Source organism: Meriones unguiculatus, chromosome 12 (assembly GCF_030254825.1).
Source record: "Meriones unguiculatus strain TT.TT164.6M chromosome 12, Bangor_MerUng_6.1, whole genome shotgun sequence".
NCBI lineage: Eukaryota > Metazoa > Chordata > Mammalia > Rodentia > Muridae > Meriones > Meriones unguiculatus.
Genome location: NC_083360.1, coordinates 97,144,981 through 97,162,522, shown reverse-complemented (window position 1 = coordinate 97,162,522; position 17,542 = coordinate 97,144,981). Strand labels below are relative to the sequence as shown.

Genomic DNA, 17,542 nt, shown 5'->3' with positions numbered 1-17,542 from the left:
CATCGCTTACTACATGTGGGTTTCAGTTTCATTGTACCTTCTCCCACACATATGCATCATCTGGGAAGGTTTCATAAATCTTTTGAATTTTATATTTATGTTTCTGAAACCAGTAGTTTGAGTTTTTTCTCTTATCATACAGGTGAATTTTTAAAAATAATTTTCTGTTGCTGGGGATTGTACTCAGGGCCTTGGCACATAACTGAGATTCACCCCACTGTTGAGCTACATCTACAAATAAGGTCTTGCTCCATGTGAAGCTATCTCAGAATGGCTTTACATGTGTGCTCCTCATGCTTCCTCCTCCGGTGTCCGAGTATTACAGGTGTGTGCCAAACACCTAATATGCTAAGGCTGTTGTCTGTAACCTAATGTGAGTTTTTCCTTTCAAGATGTTTCAGCGTTTATGCATCCATGTGATTCAGAGACTGAGACCTGTACACGCCCATCTCTACCTACAGCCAGGAATGGAGGACGGGTAAGAAGTCCCTTTACAGCCAAGGCTTTGGAAATGTTTTTACGATGTTTGGGCTGTGGCATAAAAGTTTGTCTCTGATAATACATGTCAAGAAAGGAAGGCTATTTTTTAATCTTTAATTAAGTGCATCTTTAAGATTTTCACCCAACTAACTTTTTGTTTGGATTGATAGGAGTACAACTACTTACATTATTAAAGTTGGTATTTGTTTGACAAAATAAAAGGATGTTAAGATTGGAGTTTTAAAAATTGTTCTACTTGCATGGTGGTGCTTAATCCCAGCACTTAGGAGGCAGAATCAGGGTAATCCCTGTGAGTTCAAGGTCAGCCTGGGCTAAAAAAGCAAGGTCCAGGCCAGCCAGGACCATACTGTCAGACCCTGTCGTAGAAAACAAAACAAAACTTAAAAGAGTAGTTTTCATCTTAAACAGTATCTATCTGCAGGTGTATCGTACGTTTGTTTTTTCAGGTCAGATGATATGGATGCCTCAGTGGAAGATATTGGTGGTCGTTCATGTGTCACTCGATTTGTTAGAACTCTGTTGTTAATCATGGAGCATGGTGTAAAACCTCACAGCAAACATCTTACAGAGTATTTTGCTTTCCTTTATGAATTTGCCAAAATGGGTGAAGAAGAGGTAAGGCTAATTCTTGTTTGTTTGTTTGCTTGCTTGTTTTGAACTGCATACTCTTTTAGCATTTCCAATTTGTTTTTTATTTAAAATTTCAAATTGCTTGCTTTTAGAGCCAGTTTCTACTTTCATTGCAAGCCATATCTACAATGGTACATTTCTATATGGGAACCAAAGGACCTGAAAATGTAAGTATAGTTCTGTTATGTATCAGTCCAACAGGGACCATGCTCCTAACAGTTTATATCATGCAGGATCATTCCAAACCCTAGAAACCATTAAAGTCCCTTTGTCTTTTTGTTTTTCGTAATACTACGAGTCCTAGATTTATTGGTCTTGCTGTTAGTTTAGTGCATATACAAAATAGGAAAAGAAATTGAGTGTTAAGTTTTTTCATTTGTAAGTCTGGAACAAAGCAGACTTTATTTTCATCCTAGTAGCCTCAGCTTAACTATAGGGTCTGCAAAGTCATATCTAGTTTTGATCTGTGGTTTTGGTGGTTGTGTTTAAGCGCTCACTATTAAGTTTTCAGAGTCTTATGAAAGTTTCAGTAGCTTGTCAATTTAATACTATTGACAGATGGATGAATTGTGTATTGTCTGTGACAGCTTCATTGGATTTCATGGCCTATGTGTAACATCTCATTTAACACTTCTCATATCCTTAAGAGAGAAGTTTTCATGTCCATAATGCAGATGAGGCAATTGACACTAAGAGAATTTCACTTGTTTTATATCACAGTAAGTTGGGTCTAAATGCTGAGTGGAACATCTCTTTAAAAAAACATGATGCTGTGTATTAAAGTATGTGAGTTGGTTTTAGTCTAAACCAGCCTATATGGCTACCTGCTTTGGCCGCGCAGCTGCTGCTTCTGCTCCCTCTCCCTTTTCTCCTTCTCATTCTTTTTCTTTTTTATTAAGTTAGGTTCTTTGTTATGTATCCCAGACTAACCTCAGACTTAATCATTTCCTGACTTGGCCAAATGATTGCCCCCATTCCTAATAGTCTCTATAGTTTCAGAACCCATATGAGTATCTCTTGAAATAGCTACAACTGAGATTAATAAGAATTCTTTTGTATGTGTGACTGCCAATTTTTATTTGTAGGAAATACTGTTTTACATACAATTTTTTATCTTGATTATCTAAAGAACTTGATTCCAATAAACCAAAAGTTATTAAATGGTTTATCTAAGATCAATAGTTTTTAAAACTCTTATGTATAGTTCCTCCAACTTAGCTAAAAGTGTTCCTGATTCTCATTAAGGCTGTTTGTATCAGGCTAGAGTCTGACCTTTAAATAATTTTATCTAATGATTCACATGTAATGATTTTAAATGCTCCTGCCATGTCTTTCTGATAGTTATGTTAAAACAAGTCAGGTGCTTCAAATATGATATTAAAACTAATTATACTTAAAATTAAATTTTGTTCTGATTAGCCTCAAGTAGAAGTGTTGTCAGAGGAAGAAGGGGAAGAAGAGGAGGAAGAAGAAGACATCCTTTCTCTGGCAGAAGAAAAATACAGACCTGCTGCCCTTGAAAAGATGATAGCTTTAGTTGCTCTTTTGGTTGAACAGTCTCGCTCAGAAAGGTGAAATGTTTCAACATTCAAAATGCTTACAGCGTGTTTGGTTTTATTCTTTATACGTAATTGTTCTATCTATTTGGTTTTTATTACATAAATCTTTTAAAATAATAATATCACTTCAACTCTTGTGGCTCACGAATTTCAGTCCTTTATATCTAACTCGTCTGAGTCGTGCTAGAAACAGTTATTGAAGAAATCTAAGTAAATATCTGGCAAAATTAAATGGACATTCATTCTTTATCCCAGCAACAATACCTTCAGGGATTTGCCCCACACAGAAACATGTTTATGGAGAGGGATCTATTAAAGTACCATTTCTAGTATCAAAAAGTTGGAGACAGCCAAATGTTCATCAGAAGGAACTAGTCATTGGAAAATCAAAGGCTCCATTCAAGTCCTTTCTAGTTTTGTTGGTTGGTTGGTTGGTTGGTTGGTTGGGGGTTTTTGTTTGTTTGTTTTATTTTTATGAAATGTGGAATTCATCTGTCTTACATGTAGAAATCTTCACTGTACTCACACATCCTCCTTTTCCCTCTCCTACCTTCAAAAGACAAGGCAGGGAGGATTGTATATATTAAGCTACGTTTAGGAAAAAGAAAGTTAAGAAAGAGAATGTATGTGTATCTAGCCAATCCTCATTCATGCATTTCCTATTTACAAAGTCACATACTTGCTAAGTTTATCTGTAATGCCAAAAAGTCGCTGCCGGGGGAGCTTTCACAGTTATGCACAGACACGCATGTATTCAGAATGCTGAAAAAGTGGAATCTCCTGGCACATGCTTTTCCAGCTGAGGTCAAACAAGGCAGCGATCTGTCTTGTTTCGCTTTTCATATTGTAAACAAATGTACTTTTTATGATGTATGCCACATTTAAAAAATATTTGTGCTTTTCCTTTGGTTATGTCACTGTTTAAATGGTTCCCAAGAATAGTACTGCAGTGCTGTTTAGTGTTCCTGAGCTTAAGGAGGCTGTGATGTCCCTTAGAGTGGAAATGAATATAGTAGATAAGTTTCATTCAGGCGCGAGTTCCAGTGCTGTTTGGTTGTAAGTTCAATGTTAAATAACCATACATGCTAAGTAAGGTGTCATTAAACAAAAACACCTGTAAAATATGGTAATATATTGCTCAATTGATAAATTTGTGACAGCATGTTCACAGGGACCTAGTTCTGTTGGTTTGGTTTTTTTTTGTTGTTGTTTGTTTGTTTGTTTTTCCATAGCAATGATGATTTGGTTTTTGGTAATTCATTGTTTGTACCATTTCATTGGGTGTGACTACTCAGATATCAAGAATTAGCTATAAATCAAATCATCAATTATTAATATGGTTTTGAGAGAAAATAAGGTGGAGGGCACAGAAATGGAAGCTTGACAAAAGCAAATGTTTTTGTTTTGTAGCTTTAGCTTTCGATTCCTGTAAATGTTTTGTATATTGTAAGTATCTGAGAAGCAGTATTTTAAAATCAAAAGTGGAGGTGATAGAGCTACTGCAGAGGAATTAAAGAACATGTTAACTGTCAGTTTCTAACAGGATGTGCATGAAGGACAAAAAGTAATTGGAAAATCATTCTAAGCTGTCTTAATAATCATGTTGTTACTAATATAATTAGAATTATTCTGGAGTATTATATGCCCAGGTACTGGGCAAGAAATGAGTGAGAATTTGGAATGTTTTTTCTCTGAGAAGCACAGAGACTAAATAGACTACTCTGGGGTCATGCATAAAGGACTCAACAGTGTACTTTAGGAGTTTCTGTTGCTTTTGGACAAGGTACACATCAAAAGTAAGACTGTGATGGAATGTAAAACACATCAAAATGTTTACATTGATAATCTCAGAATGATACCGTAAAGGAAAATTTGAAAAACTTGGCAACCTTTGAAATATACTGAGAAATCAAATCTTTATTTTGAAAACTGATAAAAGGAAATGGTGTAAAAAGGATATGTTTATCTTATCTGCAAGAAATAAAGGTTATGTCAACCATGTTCATGGATGAGGGAAAGTTCATCGGTACAGATGTTTCAACTAATAAATGAGCAAGGAATGTTGGAATTAGAAAATCACTATTTTGTGACCCTAAGTGAAATAATGCTTCCAAGGTCATCACTGATGGAAAAATGTTATAAAGACTAACCCCTTCTTTATGTGTCTCTCTGAGGAAAGTCCACATCACCACGTACAAAATACCCTTGATTAAAAAAAGTGAAGCCTAGATCTGTTCAAGTCTTTAGATCTGCCTACCATTTTACAGGAACAGAGGAATGTGCTAAAACAACACCATCAGGATTCAATTAGCAAAACATAAATATTGGAATCGCCACAGGACAAACAAGCTGCTTTCTTCAATGGATAAATTGCAGTAAAGTCCCAGGGGGAACCAATAGATTAAAAATTTAAAGACAATAAAATCAATTGCAAAAGACTTTCATTCAGATCCAGTTTGAAACAAATTAACTATACAATATTTTTAGACACTTCAGGAAATTTGTGCATTGATAATGTAAGATAGTAAAGACTTGTTGCCTTACTTTAGGCATGAATAATGGTACTATGGTTATGTTTTTTTTTTTTTGAAATTTACCTGAGATATGTATTGAGATTTATGGATTAAATGATAAAAAGATATCTGGAATTTGCCTCAGAATAATGCATATTGAATGACTGCTGGTAAAAGTGAAACAGGATTGGCTATTATTTGAGTAAATTTGAACTTGGGTGATGAGATACTTGACACTATCCTACTTTTTAAAAATATATCTGAATTTTTGTATAAATTAACTTTAAGTTATATGGTAAAACTAATTTTTTAGAATTTACTTTTAAAGACTCCTATCAGAAAAGTAGCTGTCAAAGTAAACTTAGACCCATCCTAGCATTTTAATATATTTATTGATTTAATGAAATGGAAATAAAGTAGACTTGATGTTTCATATTCTGATCTTGGAAAATTGCCTGAGATGCTTAGCAAGCAAATCTAGCCGTCAGCCACTTCCCTCTCCCACATTTATGTTGCCAGGTTGTTACGGCTGTAATAGAGTGGACAGTTTTGCCATCAGCCACTTCCCTCTCCCACATTTATGGTGGCAGGTTGATACGGCTGTAATAGAGTGGACAGGCTTCATGCATGTGATGCTGTTGATAGCTGCAAAGTAGTACACATGGAAAAGATTTATTTCCACTAATATTTTCTTTTAGGCATTTGACCTTGTCACAGACTGACATGGCTGCATTAACAGGAGGAAAGGTAATACTGTGACTAATACTAAACAATTTAATCATTTGAAAAATAAGATAATAGTTCCTAAATGAACAATTTTTGTTTTTAACAGGGATTTCCCTTCTTATTTCAACATATTCGTGATGGCATCAATATAAGACAAACTTGTAATCTAATTTTTAGCCTGTGTCGGTACAATAATCGGCTTGCAGAGCATGTAAGTACTGAAAGCAGTCCTAAAATCTTTTGACAATTTTAAAGATAATATTCTGAAATCCTACTTTTTCTGTTTCAGATTGTATCTATGCTTTTCACTTCAATAGCAAAGTTGACACCTGAGGTATGTAGGGATTTGCTAATAACTATATAATTTGAACTAACAGTTCAAATAGAGTTTTCCAAATAACTATGAATATATAGAGTGCTACATATATGCTAACCTTCAAAGTTGTCTGGCTTAAAGCGTAATCATGAACTATCCAGAACTTGGTGTAAGTGAAGGGATATATGGAAGGCAGAGGGCAGTATTAAGAGTGTTTTTATTAAATTAAAGCATTTAGCAATCCCAGTAACCAGGAGGCAGAGGAGGACAGGCCTCTATGCATTCAATGCCAGTCTGGTCTTTGAAATGAGTTTCAGGACAGCCAGGGCTGTATAGAGATCCTGTCTCAAACCCCCTCCCCCAACTCTTCCTCCCCCAAAAGAAAGAAAAAGTCATATTTTATAAAAGTAGAAGCATTTAGCTACTTTAATACATGTTAAAAATCAATGTAAATTATTTCTTACGGATCAGAAATTGCTGCAGGAAACAATACAACATTTTCAATAAAACATGCTGGGTTCGTTCCCAAAACTTATTAAAAAGTTGTCTATTAGACAGGGGACATTCCAGAGACTGCTTTTTACAGTATGTATGTGAAAAATGCGGAGAATAGATTTAAGTATTTTTACTATGAAACAAGATAAATATGTGAGATAACACATAAGTTAATTAGCTGTATTTAGCCATTACATTGTGTGTGTGTGTGTGTGTGTATCAAAATGCCACCTTTACCATAAACATTTACGTTTAGTTGTTAATTTATAAACAAAAATCTTGAATTACTTTTTAAAAAGTACATCTGACATCTAGAAAATATTCAGCATTGCCACTTACGTAACTGTACCTTCTAACTGATTTGACATTTTAAGTTAGTTCAAGTTCATATGCAGGAGTGCTGTCCAAGCTCTGCCAGGTCCACAGCAGATTTAACTGAGGCTAAAAGAGTATGTGCCTCAGTAAAGTTATGTGTATCTTACAGGCAGCCAATCCTTTCTTTAAATTGTTGACCATGCTAATGGAATTTGCTGGTGGGCCTCCAGGAATGCCTCCCTTTGCGTCTTACATTCTGCAGAGGATATGGGAGGTAAGTCTTTAAAGTACATGTTTCCAGTCATAATCTTCCCAGGGATTTTCATTTGCTCATTTGTTTGTTCAATTTATTTTTCTTTTCTATTTTTTTCTTATTTTACTTAGAGTGAAACAAAACATAACAAAATTGAGTGGAGGATACAAATGTTTCCAATCCAGCCCTTTCATGGATTATGCTTTTATTAATTGCTACCACCATCTTATACTTCTCTTTCTTCTTACTTGAACCAAATGGCTTCAGACAGTATAAAGTCATTAACAATAATTACCCTCAAGAAAAAGTCCATAAAGCAACTAGAAGCCCTAGAAATATAAACCAAGTGTTTTAGTATTTGACAAACATAGTAGAACAAACATCAAAAACCGCTTCTTACAGAGTCATTGGTGTGTAAGTAGATTTCTTGGTGATGACTGGAAAAGCTCTGTCAGGTCTTAAGTAAACCAAATGCCAAATGTTGTAGATTTTTATAAATTATACATTTCTTCTGAAACTATTCAACTGTGCTCTTGTAACCTAAAAGCCATTAATGAGACAGTAAGTATTAAGCTTGGGAATGTCCAAATAAAATGACAGAACAAACAACCACAGAATTCTGCCTACCGTGCAAAGATTGCCAGCCACTACTCTAGATTATTACAATTCCCATTCCCATGGAAAGAATCTCCACAGCAATTCATGAATATTCTCATATAACAGTAATAGTTTGAACATAGAGTTTAGATATAGAGCATGGAAAAGACAGATGAGAAACCCTAGAAAATTAAAGGGGTTTTTTCCTCTTTGTCAATGCTGGGTATAAAATTCAGGATTTAGTTTATGCTATGCAAATGTTCTGTCACTGAGCCATATCACCAACCAAGATAAGTTTAATTAAATTAATAAACTTAGCAACTTTATTGGATTCTCTGGTTTGTCCTGGGTTATTTTAAACTTAGTAAACTAGCAATAAATTTTCCTGAGTTTTTCCTCCTTACAGGTAAATATGCCTTTAGCATAGTAGGAAAACATGGGTAAAACGCTAAAGTAAAAGAAAAAATATGGGTTGGAGAAATGGCCCAGTAGTTAAGAGCACTTGTTGCTCTTACAAAGAACCCAGGTTCAATTCCTAGCATCCATGCCCCCACGAGGCAGCTTACAGCAACTCAAATAACTCTGGTCTATGAGATCTGATACCTGTTTCTAATTTCCTCAGGAACAGGCACACACGTGGTATACTTATGCATGTAGGCAAACCAATGTACAAATGTAATCTAAAAAGAAAAAGTTAACTAAATACATATCGCATATTCTAAAAGAAAATAAAAATAAATTGCTCCTTCAGTTTACCTTATCCCCTGTTTTATCATTTTATTTATAGGTTATTGAATACAATCCTTCTCAGTGTCTGGACTGGTTGGCAGTACAGACACCCCGAAATAAGCTGGCACACAGCTGGGTCCTCCAGAATATGGAAAATTGGGTCGAGCGGTTTCTTTTGGCTCACAATTATCCTAGAGTCAGGACTTGTAAGTCAAATGTTTAAAATTCAGCCAATTATTCATTGTTCCAAATTATAGGCTTGTTTTACTGCTTGTTGGTTTGACTTTTAGGGTTGTTGCGGGGGGTGGGGGGTAGGCCTAACCCAATGAAAATACTGTTTACATTGTAAAGCTCTGGGAGGGGACGTAAGACACGGGTTTTGATGTGTGTTTGCTGTTTGAAAATCATGACACTATGAATATCTATGATATTTTATCTTGTGTTTTAAAGTTTTACTGAAGAAAGTAAAAGATGAGAAAAAAAATTTGTGGAGTAACTCTTGATGTCAGGACAGCCAGAGCTGCCTAGTGAGACCCTGTCTTGAAAAAAACAAACAAACTTAAGTAAATCTTGAGAAGGCTAAGAATAAAATAGTAATTATGACAGAAATCATTGATGTAATTATGAGAATTAAGTTATGCACATCTTTTGTGTACACATCATTGGGGAATGGATAGAAATTCTTAGAAGATGTGGACATAGCAAAAAAAGGCATTTCACAAGACAGGAAGTTGCTTGTTAGTAAACATAAGGTATTTACTTTTTTATAGCTAAAACAAATGAAAGTCAAAGTCAATGAAATGCAGTTTCTAACTCAGAGGACCCTAATTCAGTGATAAGCACCTCCAGTGTCCAGATGTTATTTTCTAATCACTGTTCTCCAATAAAATACAGATTCATGGCTCTATGGTAAAAAGATTTTAGAACAGGGAATAATCAAAATGAGGTGGGGCCTTAAAGTAAAAACAAACAAACAAAAAATCAACATGCTAAATGATGTGGCTGTGTCAGAGGCACACAGAACATTGAGAGAACCTCAGCGGCTAAAGCCACAACAATTTCGGTAACAAATAATAAAATACTCAGTGTTCTAATCCAAAGTATAAAATTATATTTACAAGTTTGTACTGATTCCCAGCACTCCCAACCCTGTGACTGTAGTCCTGAGGGATCCTGTGCCCTGTTGTAGCCTCAGGTAGCACCAAGCACTAACCGGTGCACAGACATAAATGCAGGCAACACACAGTTCCAACAAATAAAGATAAAGAAAGCCAGAAGGAGACTACTGATAATTTGTGTGTACCCAAGAGGTAGACCTGAACTCCTTTTTGATAGCAGCTTAGTGATGCACTAAAGAGTAGAAGTGAAGAATGTCAGAAGTACCCTGAGCCTAAGGAAGCGCGACCATGAGGCAAGTGGTCAAGGTAAATATCAAAGGTCCGCTTGCAGAATGTCTCCTGACATGCTGCAGTCTCTGTGATCTTCTTCCTCATTCTGAGCCAAACACCATAAACATCAGATAAACTCAGTTTGACCAGTACTTTTCAGAACTATCAGAGTTATAAAACAAAAGGAGTCTGAGAAACTGTCAGATCCAAGATGAGCCTAAGGAAATGTGATCGTTCAAGGCAGGACCCTGGAAACAAACAAAAGCACCATGTGGAAGAAATATTAATTTGCCTCTCTTAGTTTCTTAGTCCTAATAATTTAGCGTGATAACAGCAGATGGTCATGGTAGCAGAGACTTGTTGTGGGTTAGCAGGGACTGTGTGTCGCCTGTCTGAAATCACAGGTGTGCTTGAGAGGAGGGCCTTTCAGTGGACGTCACCTGTGGATTGGCTAGTACTCTGTCCGGATTCCTGCTCCCCCGTACACATTCTATTTAATCCCACAATCTTTGAAGTTTTTTTAACCAGATGTTACACTGATACTCATGATGGTACTGTGGAAATGAATTATTTTACGTAATAGTGATACTGTAATATTATTCACATAAAAGGCCATAGCAGTTTGTGTTAAGATCGCTTAAAAAATTCTTTTTCCCTCTAATTTTTGTAATGCCATTTCAGGACTTGTCTATAAGTAATTTATCCAGAAATATGCATGTCCAGTGAAGTTATTTTTAAACCTGCTCAGTGGGGATCCTGCCATGGTAGATGTACTTGTAGTCCTGTAGTCTCAGTGACTGGAACAGAAGCATTTCTCCCAAATGGCCAGTTGAGAACTAAGCAACATTGTGGGCCTTAAAACAAAAAGCCTTTAGTTAGGAAAGAAATTGTTAGGTGCCATTTTAAAAATTAGCAGTGAAAACTGAAGAAGAAAACAGCTTTTAATATTAGGGTCTACATACTTGAAAAGTATGAATATATTTTAAAAAAACAATTCAGATAAATGGAAACTAAAGGACTTAGAAAATTTATAAAATAGTTTCAACAAATAACTGCATGTTGAGACAAGAAAACTTGAGTCACCAGGTATTAAAATAGTTAGGGATTTGGCCAGGGCATGGTGGGGTACACTGTCAGGGTCAGCATGTGGGAACCAGAGCCAGGCAGGTGTCTCAGCTTCAAGGCCAGCCTGGCCTAAGCGCCATAGTAAGTGAGATCCTGTCTGAAAACAAAACACTGCAGGGTCTGCCAAAGACATGGCTCGGTGGTTAAGAGCACTGGCACCTCTCCCAGACGTACTGAGTTCAGTTTCCAGCACCCACATGGCAGCTCACAACCATCTAAAATGGTATCTTATGTGCTCTTGTGGCATGTAGGCATACATGTAGACAGAGCACTCATACATAAATAAACAAAAATTTAAATATGTGTTTAGATATGTTTTAGCCAGGTATGGTGGGTTCATATCTCTAATCCCAGCACTTAGGAGGCAGCTGGATCTCTGAGCTCAAGGCCAGCCTAGTCAGCTGTTCCAGGGCAGCCAGGGCTACACAGAGAAACCCTATCTCAAGAACCAAAATCCCCCCCAAAGTTGAAGACTTGCTGTGTCGCCATAGGAGTAGACTTCTTCCAGGTTTCAGACTATAAAACGACCTGGTACCCAGCTCAGCACTAAGCTTATACAGGTAGCCTCACCTAGTAAGTCACTAGCAGCAGAAAGCTAATAACAAGCTTAATGGTGAGCTTGTGGTGTTTCTCTGAGTTTTAGAAGACTTTGGCAAGGAAGAGAGGGCAAACAGTTTTATTAAGAAGCAGTTCCAAAAGTGGGGAGTAATCTTAAAAACAGGTTGACCTTAGAAGACTTTTAAAAGACTCTGTAGCCAGTAGTGCCATTAGTCTCAGGACTTGACATATGGAAGCAGCATGGGAAGATCTGGAGCAGCCTGGGCTACACAGTTGCAACACTGTCTTTCTCAAAAATGTGGAGAGGGGTCTCAAAAGTTAATACTACACCAGTGGCACACACAAATTTATTTTATTTTTATCTTCATAAATTAAGTATGTTATATGGCATTATCTTAAAATATTGGAAAATAATGTACTAAGATGTTTTTTAAAGTGACACCTAACTTAACCAAGACCTAAAACTTTAAATGACTCAGTGGTATCAGGTGCTTTTTGGTAGGCCTTCTTATTCTAAATGTTGGTTGGTTTGTTGGTTTTTATCAGAAAAAAAAAAAAAAAAAGAAATTAAGAGATGGAAAAAATCTCTATTGTGGAAAAACTGAACAAAATAGGTTTGAAAACCTGTTCTGTATAGCCATTGCTTGGGAGATGGAGGAAGAGAATAAGGAGTTAAAAGCTAGTTTTGAGTAGCATGAGTGTCTGTCTCCAAAGAAAGAAAAACAGTTTCTGTAATGGTGATTATTGTTGCCACTTAAAATGCAGTTCTCTATAACCTCTATAACCCTGTGGGAATCTTTCTTCTGGACCAAAGGTAAATCAGAAGGATATTTAAAAGATGTCATGTCCCTTAATTTTTATTCATTTTTATTAATAAAGGGAAGAGTGGTTTGTGTTTAATAACTGCTCTTCAGTCTACTTAAATCTTACAAAGATCTGACAGTTTTGTTTTACATTTTATAGCTGCAGCTTATCTTCTGGTGTCCCTTATACCAAGCAATTCATTTCGCCAGATGTTCCGGTCAACAAGGTCTTTGCACATCCCAACCCGTGACCTTCCACTCAGTGCAGACACAACAGTAGTCCTACACCAGGTCTACAACGTGCTCCTTGGTTTGCTCTCAAGAGCCAAACTTTATGTTGATGCTGCTGTTCATGGCACTACAAAGCTAGTGCCCTATTTTAGCTTTATGACTTACTGTTTAATTTCCAAAACTGAGAAGCTGATGTTTTCCACATATTTCATGGATTTGTGGAACCTTTTCCAGCCTAAACTTTCTGAGCCAGCAATAGCTACAAATCACAATAAACAGGCTTTGCTTTCATTTTGGTACAATGTGTGTGCTGACTGTCCAGAGAATATCCGCCTTATTGTTCAAAACCCAGTGGTAACCAAGAACATTGCCTTCAATTACATCCTTGCTGACCATGATGATCAGGATGTGGTGCTTTTTAACCGCGGGATGCTGCCTGCCTACTACGGCATTCTGAGGCTCTGCTGCGAGCAATCACCTGCATTCACTCGACAACTAGCTTCTCACCAGAATATCCAGTGGGCCTTTAAGAACCTTACACCACATGCCAGCCAGTACCCTGGAGTGAGTACAGTTAATACTTTTACTATGTTTCCTGAGCTTGGTTAGCAATACATTTTTCGCCCCTTTAAGAAATGACAAAGTAGGGGCTGGAGAGATGGCTCCGAGGTTAAGAACAGTGGCTGTTCTTCCAAAGAACCGGGGTTCAGTTCCCAGCACCCACATGGCAGCTCACAACTGTCTACAATTCCAGTTCCAGGCGATCTGACACCTCACAGAGACATACATGCAGGCAGAACACCAATGTATATCAAATAAAAATAAATAAATTATTAAAAAAAAAAAAGAAATGACAAAGTATAGAATAATCATTTACCCATTTTGTCTTTCCGTGCTGGGAATCGAACCCAGACTCGTATTCATGCTTCGCATGTGCTTGGCAACTAAGCTACATCCCCTTCTCTTTTTTTTAATTTTTATTTATTTATTTATGTATTTATTTAATGTGTGCACTCCATCAAAGTCTGATGCCCAGTGAGATCGGAAGGGGGTAGAATTGCCTGGTACTGGGGCTGTAGCTGCCACGTGGGTGCTGGGAATCAGCCTCCGAGCCGTTTCTGCAGCCAACACCTTCACATAGTGCCATGTGTGACCTATGAATAATTCACCGTGTTCTCTTAGGCTGATGTTACTTTGTTTCCAGTGCAACATACCTTTTTATGTGTTGTTTAAACTTTTGTTTGGCAATGCTATGGAACAGACCCAGGGCCTTGGCTGTGCTAAACAAATACTGCCAGCCCAAATTTATGGTTTGTGAATGTGTCTTTGATGTATGCCTACTGAAAAGATGAAGACAACTTCAGGGAGTGTTATTTTATAACTAGATATTTAGGGGCTAAAGATGTGGGTTCACAGGAACGCCAATTCCAGGGGATCCGACACCTGGCCTCCATGGGAACCCACATGGACATGCATACAGAAACACATACACATAGACATAATTAAAATCATTTTAATTTTTTTTATTTTTTAGTCAGGGTTTCTCTGTGTAGCACTGGATGTCCTGGACTCACTTTGTAGACCAGGCTGGCTTTGAACTTACAGAGGTCTGCCTACCTCTGCCTCCCCAACTACTGGGATGACAGGTGTGAGCCACCATGCCTGGCTGGCTTGCTTATTTACTTATTTATTTGCTCAGCTAGCTTAAAATTTTTAATTAGATACTCATTATCAAGGTCTGCATACTTTGCTAAGGTGTGACCTGCACAATATTTATAGTAGTAGTATGTCATAGTATTCTCACTATCTCAGATGGATGATCTGAGCTTACATGTATATATATTTCTAATCTGATCCTCTTTTCTTTTCAGAATATTTGTTAACTTTTATATTAAAATTTCCCTCTGTAATATTATTGCTTGTTTATATTTGGCGCCTTTTACTTTTGTTTCTTGCAGTTGTAAACTGTCCTTTATTCGGTTAAACTGTTCTTTGTTGATAGTATAGTGAGGTTAGAACCTCTTACTACCGAGAGAATAGCATAATTTTCAGTTCAGAAAGAAAGTTACAGTGCTTGTGACGCAAGGAAAATATATGCTCGCTGTATGTTCACTCAGCACCAGAAATCCAAAGCTATATCTGGAAAGTGAAGAAAAGGATGAGAGTGTCATAGGCTGAAGGGATCACGATACTGTTTATTCTCAGTCAGTTTGTTTTCATCATGGCTCACATAAATGATATTTAACTTAGTCACTATGATATCCAGCCCAGAGTTACACAAACCAGTGCTAAGAATTTGGCTATGATGCCTGTCTCCTTGAATTGATTTTTGTTCTTGACATCAGTCAGATGTAACCTTTTTTTTTTTTTTTAATAACTCAGCTATTAGGAATTTTCATGAAAATTGTGTTACAAAATTTTGCCAAGAAGAGTATAAAGCTATAAAGTTTAATTCATTAATAAGTATGTTAGAAGCTTAACTGTTACTTCATGTTTATATAAGTAAGTTAATTTGTAAAGTCACAGCTAATGATTTTACTAAATATTACTTTTACATTTTATCATTAAACATCAGTCTAGAATGATGTTCTAAATATTTGTACAAAGGTGTGTCTCAATATTAATTCATCCTTAATTATAAATGTTCAAAATCCTTAAGACAAAGCAAGCGAGACACTAAAATGAGGAAAGATCATCACTTTGCGTATTTGCCTCTTTTAGGCTGTGGAAGAACTGTTTAACTTGATGCAGCTATTTATAGCTCAGAGGCCAGACATGCGAGAAGAAGAATTAGAAGACATTAAACAGTTTAAGAAAACAACCATAAGCTGTTACTTACGCTGCTTAGATGGCCGCTCTTGTTGGACTACTTTAATAAGGTAAAAAAAGATACTTTGTGATTTTTTGGGGGGGGTGGTTTTTCAGGTGAAAACATAGAACCTTTCCTTTTGACACTAATAGAGAAATAATTTATATTATTTATAACTAAAAGCTTGTTCTTTAGAAAATTATTATTTTAAATTTAGTGTTATGTAGCTTTTTGTTGGCCTTTTACTGTGTACTATGTAGCTAAGGGTGACCTTGAACTTGCCTCCAGTTCCCAAGTGCTTGGAGTACAGATGCATGCCACTATGCTATATTTATGTAGTATTGGGTTCAAACCAGGGCCCACATGAATGTTACCAGGCACTGTACCAGCTGAGCTACATCCTCAGCCCTCCTTCCAATTTGCAAATTCTTAGAAGTTATTGGTGAAATATTTCTGTACTTAGGAATTTTGCCTACTTTGAACAGTTTTTTTTTTTTTCCTTTTGGTTTGTTTTACATTTGTGTATCTTTTATTGGAATCATATCTGAAGATTTGAAGGTCCTGTCTGTGACAAGTCATCCAGACTTGCACTTGGGTAGGTAGTTCCAGTCTAGAGACCCCTCAAGACAGCTTCTACATCTTAAGATGAGTCTGCTTATTAATATCTCTTATTTTTCTCAGATCTATTTGGCTTTATTCGTAGGAATTAGAAAAAAAAAAAAAACAAGAAAGAAAAAGAACCATCTACGAAATAAATTGTTCGAATGACTTAGAAAAGAACTTCTGCAAGTTATATTGTATTTTCTTTACCTATAAAAATGAATTTTGCCTAACTTATTATAGAGCTAAGAAGACTAGGATAGGTCTTGCAGTGAGCACACACTTTTGTGTGTGCTTTTATGAAAGCTTTATGATAATATTAAATTAATGAACCCAAGAGAAAATTCTTCAGATTATCTCCTTCAGAAAGCTTTATATTTGAGCCTTCAGTACTCTATAGAACGAAGTAAGCACTTTTGCCAGTTCTGTTTAGAGGAACTCTTTTAAGTATTTGACATTCAACTTGAATAGATTATTGCTAAAGGTTTATTGCTTGCAGCTTTTTTGATTAAAGTTCTAGAGTTTTGCTGCTTGTTGAATGAAAAAAGGAAGCATCCAGTGGAAGTAAAAAGATGGCAGTAATATCTACAATAGTACTTTGCTATGTAACGAAATGAGTTCTGAGCACAGCATTAACTCAGTGTGGTTATAACTTACTTTTATTGTCTTCAGGCTTGTTTGTGTGCCCCTCCCCCCATGTTATCTTTCTTCCCAAAGCTGATGGATGCTCTTGGATAGAGTATAGTTTACTATTATATAGAACTTAACAGTTGAGATTGTAAACTGACTATTTAAAATAAAAAAAGAAAGAAACAACATTGTTACACTGAAATTTAAAAACACTCTCATCATACCTTCCTCTTGCCATTGTGGATGAAGTATTGATTAGACACTGATAGATACCTGTTCCTCCAAAGTATGTGGCAAGTTTTTATTATTTCCTTTTTCTGCTTGAGTATCCTTTAGTATACCCAGAGTACTGAGAAGTAGAAATGTTTATTTCAGAGGTTTTGTTTTGTTTTTTTCAACTTGGAGACTTTGTATAAACTTCAGTAGCTGGGCATCCATAATCTGGAAATCTGCCACGTCCCACAACTGAGTGCCAACTGATGGCTTAATAATTGTGAGCCTTCAGACTGTGGCTGCTTATTCTATCGTCTGTTGCTGAGAAATAGTGTACATGCCTGCAGTTTCATGTTGGCAAGCCAAAGCAGGAGGCTTGCCACAAGATAGAGGCTAGTTTGAGCTACAAAACAAAATCTCTTTAAAATTAAAAACAAACAACAGATACAGCCAGTTCCTTTTATATGGGTAGGAAAGCCAAAAGCTTAAGCCAGTTTTACTTCTGTTTCTTTGTCACCATCAGATTATTCTGTCTGTTCAAATTGGACTTT

At 36.4% G+C, this 17,542-nt stretch overlaps 1 protein-coding gene across 5 annotated transcripts in view; it reads left to right on the top strand.

The window, feature by feature from the left end:
- Usp34 (ubiquitin specific peptidase 34) overlaps positions 1-17,542 on the top strand; it is a 179,470-nt gene that overhangs the window by 142,899 nt on the left and 19,029 nt on the right. For all 5 annotated transcript variants that reach the window (XM_060365151.1, XM_060365152.1, XM_060365154.1 and 2 more), the window contains 11 exons: positions 393-478; positions 948-1,116; positions 1,224-1,298; positions 2,551-2,702; positions 5,902-5,950; positions 6,036-6,140; positions 6,219-6,263; positions 7,225-7,329; positions 8,693-8,840; positions 12,669-13,303; positions 15,461-15,618. In XM_060365151.1, coding sequence (XP_060221134.1) covers positions 393-478; positions 948-1,116; positions 1,224-1,298; positions 2,551-2,702; positions 5,902-5,950; positions 6,036-6,140; positions 6,219-6,263; positions 7,225-7,329; positions 8,693-8,840; positions 12,669-13,303; positions 15,461-15,618 — 1,727 coding nt within the window. The remainder of the gene's footprint in view (positions 1-392; positions 479-947; positions 1,117-1,223; positions 1,299-2,550; positions 2,703-5,901; positions 5,951-6,035; positions 6,141-6,218; positions 6,264-7,224; positions 7,330-8,692; positions 8,841-12,668; positions 13,304-15,460; positions 15,619-17,542) is intronic.